The sequence below is a fragment of the Monodon monoceros genome, unplaced genomic scaffold (assembly GCF_005190385.1).
Source record: "Monodon monoceros isolate NGI ecotype Baffin Bay Population unplaced genomic scaffold, NGI_Narwhal_1 Super_Scaffold_3, whole genome shotgun sequence".
NCBI lineage: Eukaryota > Metazoa > Chordata > Mammalia > Artiodactyla > Monodontidae > Monodon > Monodon monoceros.
The window spans coordinates 25,809,715-25,830,313 of record NW_021703780.1 but is presented as its reverse complement, the minus strand read 5'-3'; the positions used below and the strand labels follow the sequence as shown (position 1 = coordinate 25,830,313).

The 20,599-nt window shown below is 40.3% G+C and overlaps 1 protein-coding gene across 23 annotated transcripts in view; it reads right to left on the bottom strand.

The window, feature by feature from the left end:
- Positions 1–20,599, bottom strand: part of PKHD1 (PKHD1 ciliary IPT domain containing fibrocystin/polyductin) — a 623,301-nt gene that overhangs the window by 465,883 nt on the left and 136,819 nt on the right. For all 23 annotated transcript variants that reach the window (XM_029242351.1, XM_029242350.1, XM_029242348.1 and 20 more), the window contains one exon: positions 18,845–19,001. In XM_029242351.1, the coding sequence (XP_029098184.1) occupies positions 18,845–19,001 (157 nt within the window). The remainder of the gene's footprint in view (positions 1–18,844; positions 19,002–20,599) is intronic.

Below are 20,599 nucleotides of genomic sequence, written 5' to 3'. Positions count from 1 at the left end.
AGTTATTTGAGTATGGGAGGGCAGTGGGAGGACTTTATTTCTCCGCTTTATAGAGCTCAGCCCCATCTGAAAGCTGAAATAAAGAGCAGGGCTGAAATCAGCCTTTGGCTGTGACCCTTACATTGCTTGTTATGATTGTTCATGAAAGCTGAGTATGTCCCACGAGTGACCTTGGGTAATTTTATAAAAATCAATCAACCATCATTATTGTTACTTCCCCTCCAAAATAAATACATGAACACAACTTTGTACATGTAATCACTTCTTCCCGTTAAACATCTCTTTTATTTCTTTTAAAGAGAAGTAAAAGAGACTTTTAGCAGCTAGCTAATGTTTGCAAAGTACATCAAAACCTGCTTTGGGCTAACCCTACAATTAGCCATCCTCTGTAATAACCGCAAAATGATTCTGTTGTATGTGTGTGTGTGTGTCTTAAAGAAAAACAAATACACAGTTCTAGCTATTTTCCCCCTTACAGAAAACATTTAGAGTATAAGTATTTTACCTTACAAGAATACTCCTCAAAAGAACTGGGTATACCTTCTATCCCAGTTTTTTCCCTCTAGTCTCTTTGGAACCCTCCCCAGCTCTGCCTTTTCCTGGCCACTCCACCAAAACTGGTCCTGCTGAGGTCACAAATGACAACCACATTGCTGAATCCAAGGCGGGATGCTCAGTGCTCACCTTTCCTGAGCAGCCAGCAGCATATAACATACTTGTTCACTCCTTGATACTCCTTCCCCTCGCCCACCGAGCACTGTGCCCTCCTGGATGGCCTCCCACCTCCTGAGCCTTCCCTCCTGACCTCCTCTGCCTGATTCCTCCTGCTTGTCCCAACCACTGACACTTGGAATGTCACAAGACTCAGTCCCTTGATCACTTTTTTTCTCACCTTGTCTTAAAGTTTTAAACCCCATCATATGCTCATCGCTGATAACTCCCAGATTTAAATCCCTAAGGCCCACCTCCGCCCTCAGCTCAAGGCTCAGCGCCCCAACTGCTACTTGACATCTCCACCTGGATGTCTCAAAGGTTTCTCAGCTTAGCACATCCAAAAAGTGAGCTCCTCGTCTTGCCCCACAGTCCTTCCCTTTTCCATAAATGGCAACTCCATCCCCCCTTTGCTCAGTTTGAAAGTTTGAAAGTCCTTTGCTTTGTTTGAAAGAGTCAGCGTTCACTCTCTCTCACACCACAACCAAAGCTCCAGGGAATTTTGTGCATTCTTCCTTCAAAATATCCCTGTGATCCAACCCCTTCTCACCACCTCCACTCCTATCACTGGGGTCTAAGTCACCCTCATCTCATCCCCAGGTAACTCTAAAAGCCTCTTAACTCAGCTCTTTTCTTCTGCCCCTGTCCCCACCGCAGGGTCTACTCTTAAAACAACAGTCACTGTGATTTGTTTCATGTAAACTTTATCACATCACCTCTCTGCTGGCAATTCTCCACCGGTTCCCAACACACACAGAGTCAAAGCCCACCAAACCCTGCAGCGCTGGCCCTTCATGGCCCCCTCTCCCTCTGCTCTCCCCGGCTCACAATCCTCTGCCTCCGTGACCCTCTTGGTCCCCTGACTCACAGTCTTTGCCCTCACTGTGTGCAAGTCCCCCCAACCACCACCAAACCACAACCCAGGTCCCTGTCCACCTTCCCTCCTGCATTTTTCTCCGTGCTGCTCAGAAAATCTAACAAAAAATACAACTTGCTGACTTGACTGTTTTCCTTATGGAAATAAACTCCATGAGACCAAGAATTGTGGTCTATTTCATTCAGAGCTGCAGCCCCTGTGCCTAGAACAGTGCCAGGCATACAGGGAGCTGGGAAAGTGGTCACTAAATACGTGTGGAATAAATAGAAGTTGAAGTTACAGAAGTGAATGAGGTCTCCCTAGACAGACACGTAGACTGAGAACACAAGAGAGACAAGACTGTCAAATAGTATTTAAAGACTAGACTCAGGAGAGGAAGTAGAAAGATTTTTGCATGTGAGTCAAAGAAACAGGTGAATTAGGAGAAGAATCAGAAGGTTGGGGTGGGTTCCTGGAAGAGCTTTAAGAACTGGGGAAACTGGTAGATGATGATGGCAAATACTTAGTGTCATTTTGAGGAGGATCTGGGGGAAAAGGGTGCAGAGCAAGAGTGTACGTGGTTAGGACGTACATGCCAGGTGATGAAATGAACTCGAGGGGAGTGACTTCCATTTTAAGCAGACGGAAAGCCAGAGATGAACGAAGGCAAGATGCAGGGAGAGATCTGATGACCCCCAATTCATTAGATCAATCTGCATCACCAAACTAGATCCTTCCTTTATTCAAAGCTTGAACTACCTAAATTTTCAGATGTAAGTTATCCAATTTACTTATCTATGTGGCTGAGCCTCCATTCAGCTTTTTGTGTCAACTCTGAATAATTCCTTAAAAAGTTTAGCATCCTGTATTTTGTTACCTTTCCAGTAATTCCCCAGGGGGAGCCTGTGGAATTCCCTTTCCCTGGAGAATTAGAGATGATCATCCATTCAGGATGCACGGGTCCTGCTCTGCCTGGATTAAGAAGGGCAGACTCAGTGACTACACAGAGTTGGGGCGCTGTGCTACACCCTACTGTACCCTACAGCACCTTCAAGAGAAGGTGAGGAAGAGAAGGCTAGCATTCAGGGAAGGCAGCCACAGCCCGGAGCCTGCGTTCTGATGGGGATGCACAGAGCTTCCTTTGTTGGTCAGATCCGGATTAGGCTTTTGCCTGATCCACTGGAGCAGAGCCTGGAATCTTTGAGGTGGGCTTGTCCCCGGCCAGAGAGGCGGAAAATCAATTTGGCTGGCAAATGAGATCCCCCAAGAGCTCAGTGCACACTCCATAATCTTATCCACTAGCAGCTCCGGAAATAAATGCCTGGGCCCTCACATATTCATGGGGGAGGTGAGGCATAAATCAGGCTTTAAGGATTGGGGGCAAAGGCAATGGACTTTCTGGCTGGCTACTAATTAATCAAGCACAGGACACCTCAGCCTAGCAACCTAGGAGTGAGCCGCACACGCACAGGCTACTGCTGCTTTACTCAACTCTATTTTCATTTCAATTAAAACAGATATCAAATGAAATTCTCCCCTTTAGCCGATGCTGCTTATGCATCCCCCTGTTCTTCCTTTAATTAAAAAACATGCTTATTGCAATACTTGCCAGAATCACTTTAATGGTATTTTAATTGTAAGGTCTCTGCCTGATTAAAAAAAGAAAATATGAACCAGAAAGTGTTTGCAAAAATGTTCTCAGGATGCAAGAAAAGAATCACACACCGCCCCGAATGGATGCCACATACTAATTCCTTAATTAGCCTGGCACCGCTAGTCAAGTGGGCAACGTGGAGGAGAAAACATATCGGAAATAAAATCATTGACTCAGAGCCATGAACAATAGGGAGGAATCGTTTTCATCAGCTCGTATTCCCCTTGTAGGAGAGACAACTGCATAAAACTAAAAATACCATACTCAGGACAGGCCCAGTAAATGTGGCCAGACAGATTTTTTTCCACTGTTCTTTGGGAAAAGAGTAGCTGGGCCAAAGACACATATTAATCAAACTATCAAAAATTAAATACAAAGAAAACATATTAAAAGCAGCAAGGGAAAAACAACAAATAACACACAAGGGAATCCCCATAAAGTTAACAGCTGATCTTTCAGCAGAAACTTTGCAAGCCAGAACAGAGTGGCAGGACATATTTAAAGTGATGAAGGAGAAAAACCCACAACCAACATTACTCTACCCAACAAGAATCTCATTCAGATTTGATGGAGAAATTAAAACCTTTACAGACAAGCAAAAACTGAGAGAGTTCAGCACCACCAAACCAGCTTTACAACAAATACTAAAGGAACTTCTCTAGGCAAGAAACATAAGAGAAGGAAAAGACCTGCAATAACGAACCCAAAACAATTAAGAAAATGGGAATAGGAACATACATATCGATAATTACCTTAAATGTAAACGGATTAAATGCTCCCAGCAAAAGACACAGACTGGCTGAATGGATACAAAAACAAGACCCAAATATATGCTGTCTACAAGAGACCCACTTCAGACCTAAGGACACATACAGACTGAAAGTGAGGGGATGGAAAAAGAGATTCCATACAAATGGAAATCAGAAGAAAGCTGGAGTAGCAATTCTCATATCAGACAAAATAGACTTTAAAATAAAGACTATTACAAGAGACAAAGAAGGACACTATATAATGATCAAGAGATCAATCGAAGAAGAAGATATAACAATTGTAAATATTTATGCACCCAACATAGGAGCACCTCACTACATTAAGGCAAATACTAACAGGCATAAAAGGGGAAATCGACAGTAACACAATCACAATAGGCGACTTTAACACCCCACTTTCACCAATGGACAGATCATCCAAAACGAAAATAAACAAGGAAACACAAGCTTTAAATGATACATGAAACAAGATGGACTTAATTGATATTTATAGGACATTCCATCCAAAAACAACAGAATACACATTTTTCTCAAGTGCTCATGGAACATTCTCCAGGATAGATCATATCTTGGGTCATAAATCTAGCCTTGGTAAATTTAAGAAAACTGAAATCATATCAAGTATCTTTTATGACCACAACACTATGAGACTAGCTACCAATTACAGGAACACATATGTAAAAAACACAAACACATGGAAGTTAAACACTACACTACTTAATAATGAAGTGATCACTGAAGAAATCAAAGAGGAAATCAAAAAATACCTAGAAACAAATGACAATGGAGACACGACGACCCAAAACCTATGCCATGCAGCAAAAGCAGTTCTAAGAGGAAAGTTTATAGCAATACAATCCTACCTTAACAAACAGGAAACATCTCAAATAAACAACCTCACCTTGCATCTAAAGCAATTAGAGAAAGAAGAACAAAAAAACCCCAAAGTTAGTAGAAGGAAAGAAATCATAAAGATCAGATCAGAAATAAATGAAAAAGAAATGCAGGAAATGACAGCAAAGATCAATAAAACTAAAAGCTGGTTCTTTGAGAAGATAAACAAAATTGATAAACCATTAGCCAGACTCATCAAGAAAAAAAGGGAGAAGACTCAAATTAATAGAATCAGAAATGAAAAAGAAGAAGTAACAACTGACACTGCAGAAATACAAAGGATCATGAGAGATTACTACAAGCAACTCCATGCCAATAAAATGGACAAGCTGGAAGAAATGGACAAATTCTTAGAAATGCACAACCTGCCGAGACTGAACCAGGAAGAAATAGAAAATACGAACGAACCAATCACAAGCACTGAAATTGAAACTGTGATTAAAAATCTTCCAACAAACAAAATCCCAGGACCAGATGGCTTCACAGGCGAATTCTAACAAACATTTAGAGAAGAGCTAACACCTATCCTTCTCAAACTCTTCCAAAATATAGCAGAGGGAGGAACACTCCCAAACTCATTCTACAAGGCCACCATCACCCTGATACCAAAACCAGACAAAGATGTCACAAAGAAAGAAAAGTAGAGGTCAATAGCACTGATGAACCTAGATGCAAAAATCCTCAACAAAATACTAGCTAACAGAATCCAACAGCACTTTAAAAGGATCATACACCATGATCAAGTGGGGCTTATTCCAGGAACGCAAGGATTCTTCAATATACGCAAATCTATCAATGTGATACACCATATTAACAAAATGAAGGAGAAAAACCATATGATCATCTCAATAGATGCAGAGAAAGCTTTCGACAAAATTCAACACCCATTTATGATAAAAACCCTGCAGAAATTAGACATAGAGGGAACTTTCCTCAACATAATAAAGGCCATATATGACAAACCCACAGCCAACATTGTCCTCAACGGTGAAAAACTGAAACCATTTCCACTAAGATCAGGAACAAGACAAGGTTGCCCACTCTCACCACTCTTATTCAACATAGTTTTGGAAGTTTTAACCACAGCAATCAGAGAAGAAAAAGAAATAAAAGGAATCCAAATTGGAAAAGAAGAAGTAAAGCTGTCACTGTTTGCAGATGACATGATACTATACATAGAGAATCCTAAAGATGCTACCAGGAAACTACTAGAGCTAATCAAAGAATTTGGTAAAGCAGCAGGATACAAAATTAATGCACAGAAATCTCTGGCATTCTTATACACTAATGATGAAAAATCTGAAAGTGAAATTAAGAAAACACTCCCATTTACCACTGCAACAAAAAGAATAAAATATCTAGGAATAAACCTACCTAAGGAGACAAAAGACCTGTATGCAGAAAATTATAAGACACTGTTGAAAGAAATTAAAGATGACACAAATAGATGAAGAGATATACCATGTTCTTGAATTGGAAGAATCAACACTGTGAAAATGACTCTACTACCCAAAGCAATCTACAGGTTCAATGCAATCCCTATCAAACTACCAATGGCATTTTTCACAGAACTAGAACAAAAAATTTCACAATTTATATGGAAACACAAAAGACCTCGAACAGCCAAAGCAATCTTGAGACTGAAAAATGGAGCTGGAGGAATCAGGCTCCCTGACTTCAGATTATACTACAAAGCTACAGTAATCAAGACAGTATGGTACTGGAACAAAAACAGAAATATAGATCAATGGAACAGGATAGAAAGCCCAGAGATAAACCCACGCACATATGGTCACCTTATCTTTGATAAAGGAGGCAAGAATATACAAGGGAGAAAAGACAGCCTCTTCAATAAATGGTGCTGGCAAAACTGGACAGCAACATGTAAAAGAAAGAAATTAAAACACTCCCTAACACCATACACAAAAATAAACTCAAAATGGATTAAAGACCTAAATTAAGGCCAGACACTATCAAACTCTTAGAGGAAAACAAAGGCAGAACACTCTATGACATAAATCACAGCAAGATCCTTTTTGACCCACCTCCTAGAGAAATGGAAATAAAAACAAAAATAAACAAATGGGACCTAATGAAACTTCAAAGCTTTTACACAGCAAAGGAAACCATAAACAAGACCAAAAGACAACCCTCAGAATGGGAGAAAATATTTGCAAATGAAGCAACTGACAAAGGATTAATCTCCAAAATTTATAAGCAGCTCATGCAGCTCAATAACAAAAAAACAAACAACCCAATCCAAAAATGGGCAGAAGACCTAAACAGACATTTCTCCAAAGAAGATATACAGATTGCCAACAAACACATGAAAGAATGCTCAACATCATTAATCATTAGAGAAGTGCAAATCAAAACTACAATGAGATATCATCTCACACCAGTCAGAATAGCCATCATCAAAAAATCTAGAAACAATAAATGCTGGAGAGGGTGTGGAGAAAACGGAACCCTCTTGCACTGTTGGTGGGAATGTAAATTGATACAGCCACTATGGAGAACAGTATGGAGGTTCCTTAAAAAACTCAAATAGAACTACCATACAACCCAGCAATCCCACTACTGGGCAGATACCCAGAGAAAACCGTAATTCAAAAAGAGTCATGAACCAAAATGTTCATTGCAGCAGCTCTATTTACAATAGCCAGGACATGGAAGCAACCTAAGTGTCCATCATCGGATGAATGGATAAAGAAGATGTGGCACATATATACAATGGAATATTACTCAGCCATAAAAAGAAACGAAATTGAGTTATCTGTAGTGAGGTGGATGGACCTAGAGTCTGTGAAGTAAGTCAGTGAAGTAAGTTAGAAAGAGAAAGACAAATACCGTATGCTAACACATATATATGGAATTTAAGAAAAAAAAAAAGGGTCATGAATAACCTAGGGGTAAGTTGGGAATAAAGACACAGACCTACTAGAGAATGGACTTGAGGATATGGGGAGGGGGGAGGGTAAGTTGTGACAAAGTGAGAGAGAGGCATGGACATATATACATTACCAAACCTAAAATAGATAGCTAGTGGGAAGCAGCCGCATAGCACAGGGAGATCAGCTCGGTGCTTTGTGACTGCCTGGAGGGGTGGGATAGGGAGAGTGGGAGGGAGGGAGACGCAAGAGGGAAGAGATATGGGAACATATGTATATGTATAACTGATTCACTTTGTTATAAAGCAGAAACTAACACACCATTGTAAAGCCATTATACTCCAATAAAGATGTTTAAAAAAAAAGGAGAGAGTAGCTGGGCCAGCTTAATTGGTTTCCAGTCCTGACAGTCCTATATGGTTCCCTCTATTGTTTTAGGCTCGTAGTTCTCAAACTTGAGTCCATCAGAAACACCCAGAGGTCTTAAAACACAGATTGGTGGACCTTGCCCCCTCATAGTACATTTGCTATGGGGCCCAAAAATGTGCATTTCTAGCAAGCTCCCAGACGATGCTCTTGCTACTGATCAGGGAGCACACTTTGAGAACCACTGCTCTAGGTAAATGAAGCTTGTTCTAGATGTCCATAGTCCATAGTCTAAAACAGGTTGAAAAATAGAAAGATGGAATTGCAGATTAATTCACTTTGTCGTTCAACTAACATTTGCTGTTATTTCCAAGCCCTTCTGCTAGGTGCCATAATAAAAATATTAAAAATACACTTTCAGAAGGTCACAGTGAAGTTTAATTGCTCCAGGTGAATAGAAATACCTTGGTTTTAGTGAACTGGCCAACTTTACAGATAACCAAGAAAGAAGATAATGGTGATGACTCAGCCTTTTACTTTTTCTATAAAACATAAAACTCATGAAGTTAACCTTATCAATGAATTAACTCTATGCTAATTACAAAGTATAAACATATTTGTGGAAGAGAAACATTTAAAGGAATTCAAAACACTGAGATGTAAATAAATGCCTTTTATTATAGCTACTGTTGTCAATTACTAGTTAACTAAACCTTGATTTCCTTTCTACCTCGAGAAAATCAAAACTTCCTTTTACCAACAAAGTTTCTGATATTTAAGTTCTGAAGCCCCTCAGCTGTTCCATGGATTCTTAGAAAGTCACGTAAGGCCTCAGAAAGAAAGGAGAAAACGGGGAAGAAACTGTCTTCTCCAGGCAGGTAAAAATCTCCGTAACTACCAAGATACCCACTGATTCAAATAATCTCCTTCTTTCTCTGTATCAAAGGTCAATTAGCATTGATCCAATCACATTTTTTTACCAGCCCTGCAACCTGATACGTTTCTCTGAGCAATCTGTTATTTAAAAGGTTCCAAATATAATTATTCTCTGAGTATTGTAACCATGATTCAGCTACAACATAATAATTTTAGAAATGAACAATAATAGTCGTTCATAGTACTTATTTAAAAAATGAGCGTACATCCTACCTTTACTTGACCCCCAGGAATATTACAGTACATGGGAAATGATAATAATGAAAAGTTGTCTTCAGTATATTTCAGTCTGCACAAGAATCCCAGATACATAAGCATCCCAGATTTCTAACTTCACTCCCAGTCTGGATAAACAGGATGTGAGAATCATTAATCAACAAATGAGGTAGAGAGGTAAGGAGAGACCAAGTCCTGAAGGACATTGTAAGCCATATCATGGTGTTTAGACTTGATGTTAAAGGCTAACAGAAAGTCCCAGAAGGGTTTTAAGGAAGGATGTTTGAAATATTTATCTTTTGTTACTGAAAATATTGTAGCTTCTGCGGTAGGAAAGGACTGGTCCCTTTCAATAGCATTTTTCATGTTACAACATCCAAGTTGTCAAGACATAAACTGTAAATTGTTTAATATCTATCTATCTGTCTGTCTGCCCATCTACTGAAAGCAAGTCCTTTCTCATAGCAGTGGCTTATCTTTCATTTAAGGCTAATCAAGTATGTCTGGGACTGTTCTCTGGAGGTAAATATTGTAAGTCATTGTCTGACTGGGAAAAATAAGGGGTTTCAGAGCCAAGTGTCCCCCCACATTAAAAAGTCTTTGTCTCTGATCTCCTGATACACAAATAGTAAATGAAATTGGTCACTGTCTGGACTAATCCACTAACATTTGAGGATACCAGGAAGGACTCTGATTACAGAGAAATTCACAACCAACATTAATCTGCCTCTTCCAGTCAGAAATTCAGTCATTCAACAATTATTTGAGTACCTACTATGTGCCTGGAAGTATAATGATCCTGGCAATACAAAGGTGAGCAAAAACAGACCTGGCTCCTGCTTTCTTCAGCTTACTTGCCTAGATTGCACATTGCCAGAAGGTAAAGGGCAGAAAAAACACACCCTAATATTAAATTTTGTAAAGAATTAACATAAAAGCAATTCATATAAAAGTTATATGAGTTGTATATGAACGATATTAAAGTTCTTAGCCTATGAAAAATTCTATCAATGATCTACTTAGCTTTGGATATAAGCAAGGTCCCCACTCATAAAATAAGTAACACCAATTTGTCACCAAGAAAAGACTGACACATAGAGATGCACAAAATTAAGGGAGTTAAGGGTGGATTTCACAAAACTCAGGTAAATGTTTTCTGGTGCTGACTTCTCCATCTGGCTTCCACTTAAGATCACTGCACAGCCCAGGCCCTTCTCAGCACCATGCTTGAAACTATGGGAAGGAAGTTTACCAATTCCTTTACCACACTTCCCTCTCAGGGCTACAGATGAACAACATTAACAGCTGGTAGACATTTATACAAGCCACTCTCCTCCTGTAAAGGGAGGAAGTCACCACCATTTCCATTTTGTGCACTGATTTGAGGCCCAGATCCTTACCCAAAGCCACAGGAAAGTCCATGGGTGCCTCATATTTGAACTCAGGCCCCCTGTTTGCTGACCCAGCCCCAATCAGACAACCTTGTCACCTTGTCTGTACATAATCATCCAATTTCCTGCCTTGAAGGGTAGCTTTCAGCTGGAAGAAGAGTCAATTCACTCAATCTCCTTTTGCAGCCAACTTGCACATAAGTTGTTTTAAACTTACCCATTTGAAACAAATTTTATCAGTTCACAAAACCCTCCTATGTTGACCAAGACATTCTATAGTTAGGAGAAGAAGGGAAAAAAATATTAACAGGGTATTTCATTTGTATCCAATGCCTTCAGATGGATTTCCTTTAAATCCAAGCTGCTCTCAGTGAAGTCTTAAAACTGCAGACACGGGGTAACCTGCCCCGTAACTCCCAGGGTCCTGATGCACAGAGAGACCACACAGGATGTCCCAGGAAGCCCTGTTTCACAGCATTCCCAGATCACTGCATTGTAAAGCATTATGTGAAGCATGCACCTACTGAAACTGAGGTCGGTTTGGTTCTAATTAGAAGGAACCAAGTGTACAAACCCTGGGATAAAAAGGCTGTGCTGGATACAGCACTTAATACCTCACTCTGAAATCCTCAAACCCTTGACTAAGATGAAGAAACTGTAGGAGACACACAGATGGCCAACAGGCACATGAAAAAGTATTCAGCATCACTAATAATCAGGGAAATGTGAATCAAAACCACAATGAGATATCACATCACACCTGTTAGAGAGGCTATTATCAAAAAGACAACAAATAACAAGAGCTGGCGAGGATGTGGGAAAAACGGGAACTCTCCTACACTGTTGGTGGGAATCTAAGTTGGTGCAGCCACTGTGGAAAAGAGTATAGAAGTTCCTCAAAAAACTAAAAATAGAACTACCATATGATCCAGCAATTCCACTTCTGGGTATCTATCTGAAGAAAACAAAAACACTACTTCAAAAAGATATATGCACCCCTATGTTCATTGTAGTATTACTTACAATAGTCAAGGCATGGAAACAACCTAATGAATGGATAATTAAAATGTGGTGTATATATACGTGTGTATGTGTACACACACACACACTGGAATATTGTTTAGTGATAAAATAGAATGAAATCTTTCCATTGCAACAACAGGGATGAAACTTGAGGGCATAAGGCTAAGTGAAATAAGTCAGAAAAAGATAAATGCCATTTGATCTCACTTATATGTGGAAGATAAAGAAAAGAACAAAACAAAGAAACAAACAAAAAACAGACAAATCTAGCTCACAGATATTGAGACCAGACTGGTGGTTGACTGACGTGGGTGGATGAGGGGTAGGCGAAATGGGTGAAGGGGGTCAAAAGGTACATACTTCTAGTTATAAAATGAACATGTCCTGGAGATGTGATGTACAGCATGGTGACTACAGTTAATAATACTGTATTGTATATTTGAAAGTAGCTAAGAGAGTGGATCTTGCAAGTTCCCAACACAAAGAAAAAAAATTTTGTACCTATCTATGGTGACTATTGTGGTGATTATTTTGCAATATATACAAATACCAAATCAGTATGTTGTACACCTGAAATTTATATAATTTGTCATTTATACCACAATAAAAAATTTTTTAATTTTTAAAAAAGAAACTCTACAATGAACCCAGTAGTTGGTCAAGAAAAGATGGCTCATCTCAATAAACCAAGAATATGCATTGCTAGACTATAGAAATCACCAGTATAACAGACTAAAAAGATCTGAGTGTCCTCAGAACTGTGAAATAAAAGAAAGAGTTTGAAGAAAACGAGACCACATTCCCAACTGCAGCAGAAAAACACACTTCCACAAAGTCAAAATGCCAAGGAGAATGAAGGCAACCTCATGGATAACTCTGCTACTTCCACCTCTGTATCCTTCCCTCTCTTGCCGTAGAAAAACACTTCAATATGCATTCTGAAGATAACAGAGGCAGAAGCCATCTGAGGTCTTTATTGCCCAGCTAATTCTTTGAGTAATCCAGTTTGCTTTGTATATAGAAGCAGCCACTAGCTGTAAATAAAATTGCAACTTAGGCCTGACATGCAGCCATCTCTTCTGTTATTCCCTTCAATCCAAAAGAAACAACAACTAACATGAACTGAATGCTTGTGCTGGGCCAGACCCTGTACTAAGGGCTTTAGAAACATTCTTTCATTTAGTACCCAGAACATCCATAAGCGTTGGGTGATACATTGTAGTATGGCTACACAATAGCAAACAGTAAACGTTAGCAATTGCTGTCCCTGCTGCTATTACTAAAACAGGCCTTACTCTAAAGAGGAGAAACTTGAGGCTTACAAAGGCTGTGCAACTTGCCCAAGGTCACAAAGCCGGTAAGAAGCAGAGCCCAGATTCAGACTCAGTTCTTTCTGGCTCAAAAGCCTGCCAAGCATTTAACTGCTTTGATATACACCAGTAGACCAAGAAATAGAAAATCGCATGAAAGGAAGCCAGTGCACTATTAAACAGCACAAGTTTCTGCTCAAGCCTTGTAAAATGAAGGTACTGTGAGTAATAAGAAACTACAAAATGTCTTCCTCTTGAAAGCCCAATGCCAAGGGAAGAGGGGTTTCTAGAGCTCATCCTCCCCTAATTGACCCTTTATTAGTCATCAGCTCTAGACCACTTCACATCAAGCTGCTTGACCACCAGGACAGAGAGTCACTGCTTCATTCAGAAAATATGGATGCTTCCCCAGCTACAGACCATAAGCCCAAGATCCTTGCCCAGAATCCATAATAGTGTACACAAGAGGGTAACGTTCCGTCTCTGTTATTATGGCTCATCATAATTACCTGGAATAAAATAATAAATTCAGCGATGTCTATGGCCGTTGGGCATCTTAACATAAAAGAATGAAAAATATAATTAACTAAATCAAGGCAATATGCCTATTTCCATCCCAGCTCATTAGTATTAATTGATGGGGTTAATTCTCTTTTGTGTTTAACAGTACCTCCTAAAAAATAATTAAAAAAAAAAAAAAGGAGAGAAGAAGGAATGGAGGGAAGAAATCAAAATGGTAAGTAGACAAAAGTTCTAGGCCTTTTGCTAATTAAGATGAAATCATAAGAGATATAGCTGAAGCTCTTATCAGCATCACAAAACAATGTGCCATTTTTTCCAAAAAGTTCAGGAATCAGTACATACAGCAGCATAAATAACGGTGAAAACTTAGTCTTTGGGTGCCATTTCTCAATTGCCTCAAAGAAATTTATAATCCTCCTTTCTACTATAAGTTTTACTTGTAAGAAAAAAAAGTGTGTTCTATATAAACATAAGGAAGGCACAGAGAGTTCAGAACTCTCAAGAGCCATATGTGGAACTGTTTGTTTTCCTGATGGAGAAGCCTGGTCCCTGTATATACTGGGATTCTGGTTTCCATGAATGGAGAAAATATGGAGGATGCAGTATCTTCATAAAGTAGTTCCAAATGTAGTTCCTAGGTGATCTAGTTTCACTTCTATTTAGCACTAATCCTTTCAAAGTGTGTACATACTTCATGTGGAATGTTTTCTTCATAATACTGTGGAAATGGCTGAGAAAGTACTTCCACTACAATATTTTATATCTTGTTCGTTAAAATCTTTTTTTTTTTTTTTTTTTTTTTGCGGTACACAGGCCTCTCGCCACTGTGCCCTCTCCCGTTGCGGAGCACAAGCTCCGGACGCGCAGGCCCAGTGGCCATGGCCACGGCATGCAGGATCCTCCCGGACCGGGGCATGAACCTGCGTCCCCCGCAGGCGGACTCTCAACCACTGCGCCACCAGGGAAGCCCCGTTAAAATCTTTTGAATAAATTATTTTTTGGCTTGAAAATTTTCATGACTTGTTTCATCCCATAGATGGTATCAAAAAATAAAGAAAATTTCACACAGCTATTTTTCTGATACCATGAATGGGTATGAAAAAGACAGACAGTAACAGATACTCAGAGAGTGAATTGCTGTTATTGATGATGATGATAACAATTCAATCTTATACTTGAATAGATTTTTATTGTCCTTCAAGTATCTTCACACCTATTATAGACGAAGAGAAGACATTAGGGGTTGAGAGCTACACCATACCAACCAGATAGTTGAGAGCTGGGGTTCTTCCCCAGTGAAAGCCTTCTTCATATGTCTTTTAGAAACAAACAAACAAAAAATAACTTAGCAGTGGATTTTGTATTTCTAACTCATAAAGATATACTTTTTTATGTAGATGTGTAGATGTGTATACATGTGTATGTATGTGAATATATGTAAATTTATGTATTTATGTGTGTATATACGTATATAGACAGATATCAGTGAGCACAACTAAGGACAGTAAAAGCAAATTAGTTGAGAAAAGTGATATTTAAGAGAGGAAGAACTTCAAAATTATACTTCTTAAATTTCATCTGGGATCTGAATTCTGCACCATTTTACTTGTCCACCCATTCAAAAATCAACACATGTACTTTGAGCCCACATCATGAGTCAGGCACGGTCCTAGACACTGAAGAGACAGCAGTAAATAATTGATGGAAGTTCTTTGCCTTTTTGAGCTTATCCTAGCAGAGGAAATGAACTGTAAATAAACAAGTAAATTATAGTATCTCATGTAGTGATAAATGATATGAAGAAAAGTAAAGCAAAATAAATGGAGTAATAGGATTGCTATAATTTTAGAAAAGATGGCAAGTCCTCTCTAATAAGTTGACATTTTCTCAAAGAGAGAATGAAATAAGTGAGCTAGACACATAAATATCTAGAGGAAGAATATTCCAGGCAAAGGGCATTATGTGCAAAGGCCGTGAGGCAGGTGTGTCACTGGTATATTCACAGAAGAGCTGGAGCAGAGTGAATCAGGAAGGCAAGGTCAATGAAAGGATCAGAAGTTTAATAATGGTGTGAACCTTATTCCTAGTGAGATGAGAAGCCATTGGGGTAGGGGTGGTTGAGGAGATAAGATCTGACATATTTTAAAGGGTGTGGACAATAAACTATTGGGGATTATTTTAGCATATAGCACAAAAGTCAAATACCAATGACTTAAACACATGAAGGCATATTTTTCTATCACAAAAAGTACTTCAGAGGTGGGCAGCCCCAGGTGCCATGCTAGTATGACATCAGAGTCCCGGGTTTCTTCCATTCTTCTGTTTCCTCATTCTGTTTTTTGGCCACACCAAGGGGCATGTGGGCTCTTAGTTCCCGTGCCCTTGCAGTGGAATCATAGATTCTTAACCACTGCACCTCCAGGGAATTCCCTATTTTTCCATTCTTAGCAAGTCAACTCATGGTCCAAGATGGCAGTTGAAAATGTAGCTATCACATTTACATTCCAGGAAGCAGGGAGGAGAAAGAAAGAGGGACAAATAGGGCATGCCTCCTACTAAGCCAGCTCTACTTTAAGAAATGTCCTAGATGTCCTGCACCACTCTTCCCCTTACATATCACTGGCCAGCTCTTAGCCACAGGCTATGTCTACCTACAAAGGAGATGAGGAAATATAACATTTTAGCTGGATACACTGCTGCCCCAAATAAAAACTGGGGTTCTTGGGCGTCCCTGGTGGCACAGTGGTTGAGAGTCCGCCTGCCGATGCAAGGGACACGGGTTCGTGTCCCAGTCCGGGAAGATCCCACATGCCGCAGAGCGGCTAGGCCCGTGAGCCATGGCCACTGAGCCTGTGCGTCCAGAGCCTGTGCTCCACAACGGGAGAGGCCACAACAGTGAGAGGCTCACGTACCACAAAAAACAAAACAAAACAAAACAAAACTGCAGTTCTGCTACTAAAGAAGACAAAAAAATTAGAAACATGGGAACCAGTTAAGAAGTTGTTTGAAATGGTCCCAGCCAAAAGTTAGGTTGAATAGGACTAGGTTGGTACTAATGGGACACATGTTGAAGATTCAGCCAGTAAGACTCACTGATGGATTGGTCATGGAATATAAGAAGAAGAAAGATATCTAGGGTGCCACCAAGGTTTTTGGCCTGAGCCACTGGCTATTAAGTGAGATGGGGAAATTCCTCCCACATTGAATCTGTGTGTATATTGATGTCTACACGATCAAAACTTGTCTCATGTACAAAGTACATGCTCTTCACCTCCTCTCCACTATCCAACTCTAATCTTACACCCTGGACACTCGGATTACTTCTGTCTACATTCTGCCTTACCTCCTACATCACGTGTTTTAGAACTAGACATTTTACTCTTTTATATTTGCTCCCTAATTACTTTTTCTTTAGTAGTAACGCACATTATTCATGTTAAGCATTATTCCTCACTTCTTGTGTCTCACACAGAGCTCCTGGGCCACTTAATAAGCATTCACAAGTCATCTGTTGAACCAAATTTCATCTGCGTCCTTTCCCAGTTCTCATGCTTTCTAGAACCCATGACCCATATCTCTGTGATTAAAATCTTACTTTCACTCTAGGCAACCCTGCTCCCTACCAACAACTCCTGTTTGTACAGAAACAGGTGTCCACCACCTATCCTCACGATCCTACCAATGGGGGGGATGCTTCACATAACAGACTTTCCCTCTCCATGGGATGAGGGTTAGCCCTTCTAAACCTAGTCACTTATTCTAAATAATGAGAGTGAAGTATTGCCTGAACAGGAACATTTAGGAATAACCACCACTGAAAGGTGACAGCTTGGGGCAAGTATCTGGGTTACTAGGATCTTGAAATCTCCAAGAGTGGAAGACAGGGACAGGTATCCACATACCTCTGCCTTTCCCTTGCCCTCTGTTCTCCTCTGATGCCTCTTCTCCATCTTCAGTCTCTGGCCCTATCAACAAACACCATTCCTTGCTGGAACATTTACCTGGAACTACTAGGATATCCAGAGACTCAGATGGGCTGAGTTTGAGGACTTTTAGCTGCAAAACTTCTCCCAAATTGTATCAATATCAGGCAAAGACCCTTGAGCTCCTGAAGGGCATCCCATCCTCCAACAGGATTTGACTCCTGTGGCGAGAATCCTGGTTAAAGGCCTGTAAAGAGCATCTTTTCTCTGAGCTGAGACTTGAAGTCTGTAATTTTCTTTTGTCATTGCCAGTCCTTAGGTAGCTGCTAGCTGTCAATAAGTCAGTACTCCCCGTAGCCACTGGCTACACACACACACAACCACCACCAAAAAGACAGGTCAGGAGCTCAAGCTCACAGGCCGTTTTCCTAAAGGGTACTAATTAATTGATTTGCCTGAAATCTTCTCCTTGCTACCAGAGGGAAAAAAAATAAGCTTGCAGAATAAAGAATGTAAAATTCCTAATAAGTCCACCTGTAAGAGACGGGTAGTAACACTCCATCAGTTTATCCTCTGTAAAATATTTTATTCTCCCTCATATAGCCACAAGCTTACTTTAACAAGAACAAATGCTCCTGTAAATGTTAAATATATTTATAGTACAGAATGGTGTTTTAGTGCAGTTTTATAGATCTCTGTAACTAATCACATTTGCCAGTGAACAAGAGTCCCTTTGATAACCATTCGTTATTATCTGCCACTGAAGGAGGCAATGATTTTTATTCTCATTTAACAGATAAGGAAACAAACTCATGAGGAGGTAGAAACAACTGACTTAGTCACTTGGTAATGAGGGGGAGGAGTTAAAATTTGAATTCTCAGTCTCTCCGCAATTCCCAGACCCTAGAGCTATGTGGCCGGTTTTGCAATAAGGAAGCCTATTTATATGACTTTCCACGGGACAAGGAAGTCAAAACCACAACAGGGTAAAAGCAGGAAGGCATTGCTTTCTTGGCAGAGAATTTCAAAGGCAGCAGCATTAACTGATTTCAGAGCCTTCTGCTATATCGTGAGTGCTGCCAGGGACAAGCATGAATACAAAGGACTTGAATAAAGAAGCATATTCTTGGAGAACACTGATCACCCTCTTGCATTTGAAAAATTAAAATAATCAAGCTCTGTGCTTTTAAGAGTCAAAAGAAAGGGCTTTCATTTTGAACCTTCTGACCACTTCTTCCTTTCATAGGGAAATCTCAATTTGGTCTGAGAATAAATTGTCAACCAAGGGCTGGAACTTATCCAAAAATTTCCCCTTCCTTCTGCCCCTAAAATGATAAAATCATATATAATAATGCCACCCCCATCTCCAAATTCCGCAAACCTTTCACGTGCAGGAAGTTGAGGATGCTGGTGTTGGTGTCCAACAGGAGCAGCTGGCCTTTCTCTACCGTGACGTTGTCGCCCTCTTGTGGCAGTCGCTCGGGAAACCAGCTGTGAGCCCTGGACCACCTCCGGCAGAACTGAAAGGGAAAGTTGCCCTGGAAAACAGGTTTTGTTATTTTGTTTTGTTTTGTTTTCAAGCAGGATAGTCTGGGTGATCCGTCAGAACAGAAACTCCTTAAACTCAAATTAATTTAAATATAATTTTAAACATCTCCATAAAATTAGTCACCCTCATACAACTAACTCAAAAAAGGGAAAATACGGAAGGGGCAAAGTCGTACTCAAAGTTCTGTGTTCAGCCTCTGGAATTCTCCAGCGATATGCTGGTAATACTTTCTTACCTTTTTGCCCAAGAACAGCCCGCCTTCTACCTAACAGATGGGGTCGATTCCATTTTTTATTTTTACAGACGTGTATTGAGTCTTGGACAAAAAGTCATAAATAGCCAGGAATAGAGAGAATTAACACATTCTGCTTGATGGGTGGCATTTTGCTTTACATAAATGGTACCACTTTTCACTGGCTCTACTGCCAAGTGTCCCTGTCTTATAGGAACATTCCTCTCTCCACGTGTTCAGATCCATCCTCCCACCCTGCCTCTTTTGATATTACTGATGCCTTTCCCTCTGTGTTTGGTGCATCCATGCTGGCAGTTTGTGCACAGGAAAAATGCCAGCTGACTTCAGATGACAACCCAGAACCTCTGAGGGAGGTGCCGGGAGTGGGACTGTGAGGCGCCTAGAGGAGGAAGCACCCTTGACCTCCCGCAGTCTCCCTCTCAGAGCTTTTGGCTTCCTGTTAATTTACAGTCACACTGAACTCACGTGGTTTTCAAACCAAGGATGTGAAAATCACAGAAAGCAGTATCTGGCTCATGCAAGAGGCAGAGAACAGGTTTAAATGTCCTGTGCAGCTACGGAACTGTAATTCTGATAAATGTAATGAAATCCTCTTGGACAAGGTGATTAGCTCAAGGTCATACAGATGACAATGGGTATGCCTCTCTCCCAACAGTTCTTCTTCCCACACAGATTCCAACCTAATGCGAAGCCCCAGTTCCTATAAAACAACTGCCTAGAAAGTCCTCTTGTGAGATGTTTGAGGCAGATGGAAGAAGATCGTGAAGAAGGGGAGGCATGTTTATAATACCAATAACTGCACCTCCACAGAGAACAGTGCCCTGGAGTATTTCTGAGAGAGAAAATGGACAAATGTGTTGCCAGAAGTCAGTAGATTTTCCAGGTGTACTGACCCCCAGCTCACTAGTCCTGAGTTATATACTGAACCCGATCACCAACAAGACTTGGGGATAAGGAAAAGCAGGATCTTTTCATTTTCTGCATCTACAAAGGAGAAATAACTCAGTGACTCATCCCAATTTAAGAGATGGAAAGGCATCAGGCACAGTGATAAGTAGTCCCAGCACCACAGGAAAAAAAGAACGTGTGGTACCCAAGCATCATTGTGAGCTGTATGAACCGTGACCACAGGATGACCATCCAAACACTCAAAAAGTGGGAGAGAAGTTTACCTCTCCACCTATTTCACACTGAAGCTAGGCATGGGGAGGTAAAATTACAGAAGGGGCTCCTCATACGACTAGACATTCTACCTTCCTATAATCCTTTAATTCACTCCTGCAGAATCCACAAAGAAAAAGGGGGGCCAATAAGAGGAAACTGGAGTGGAATAC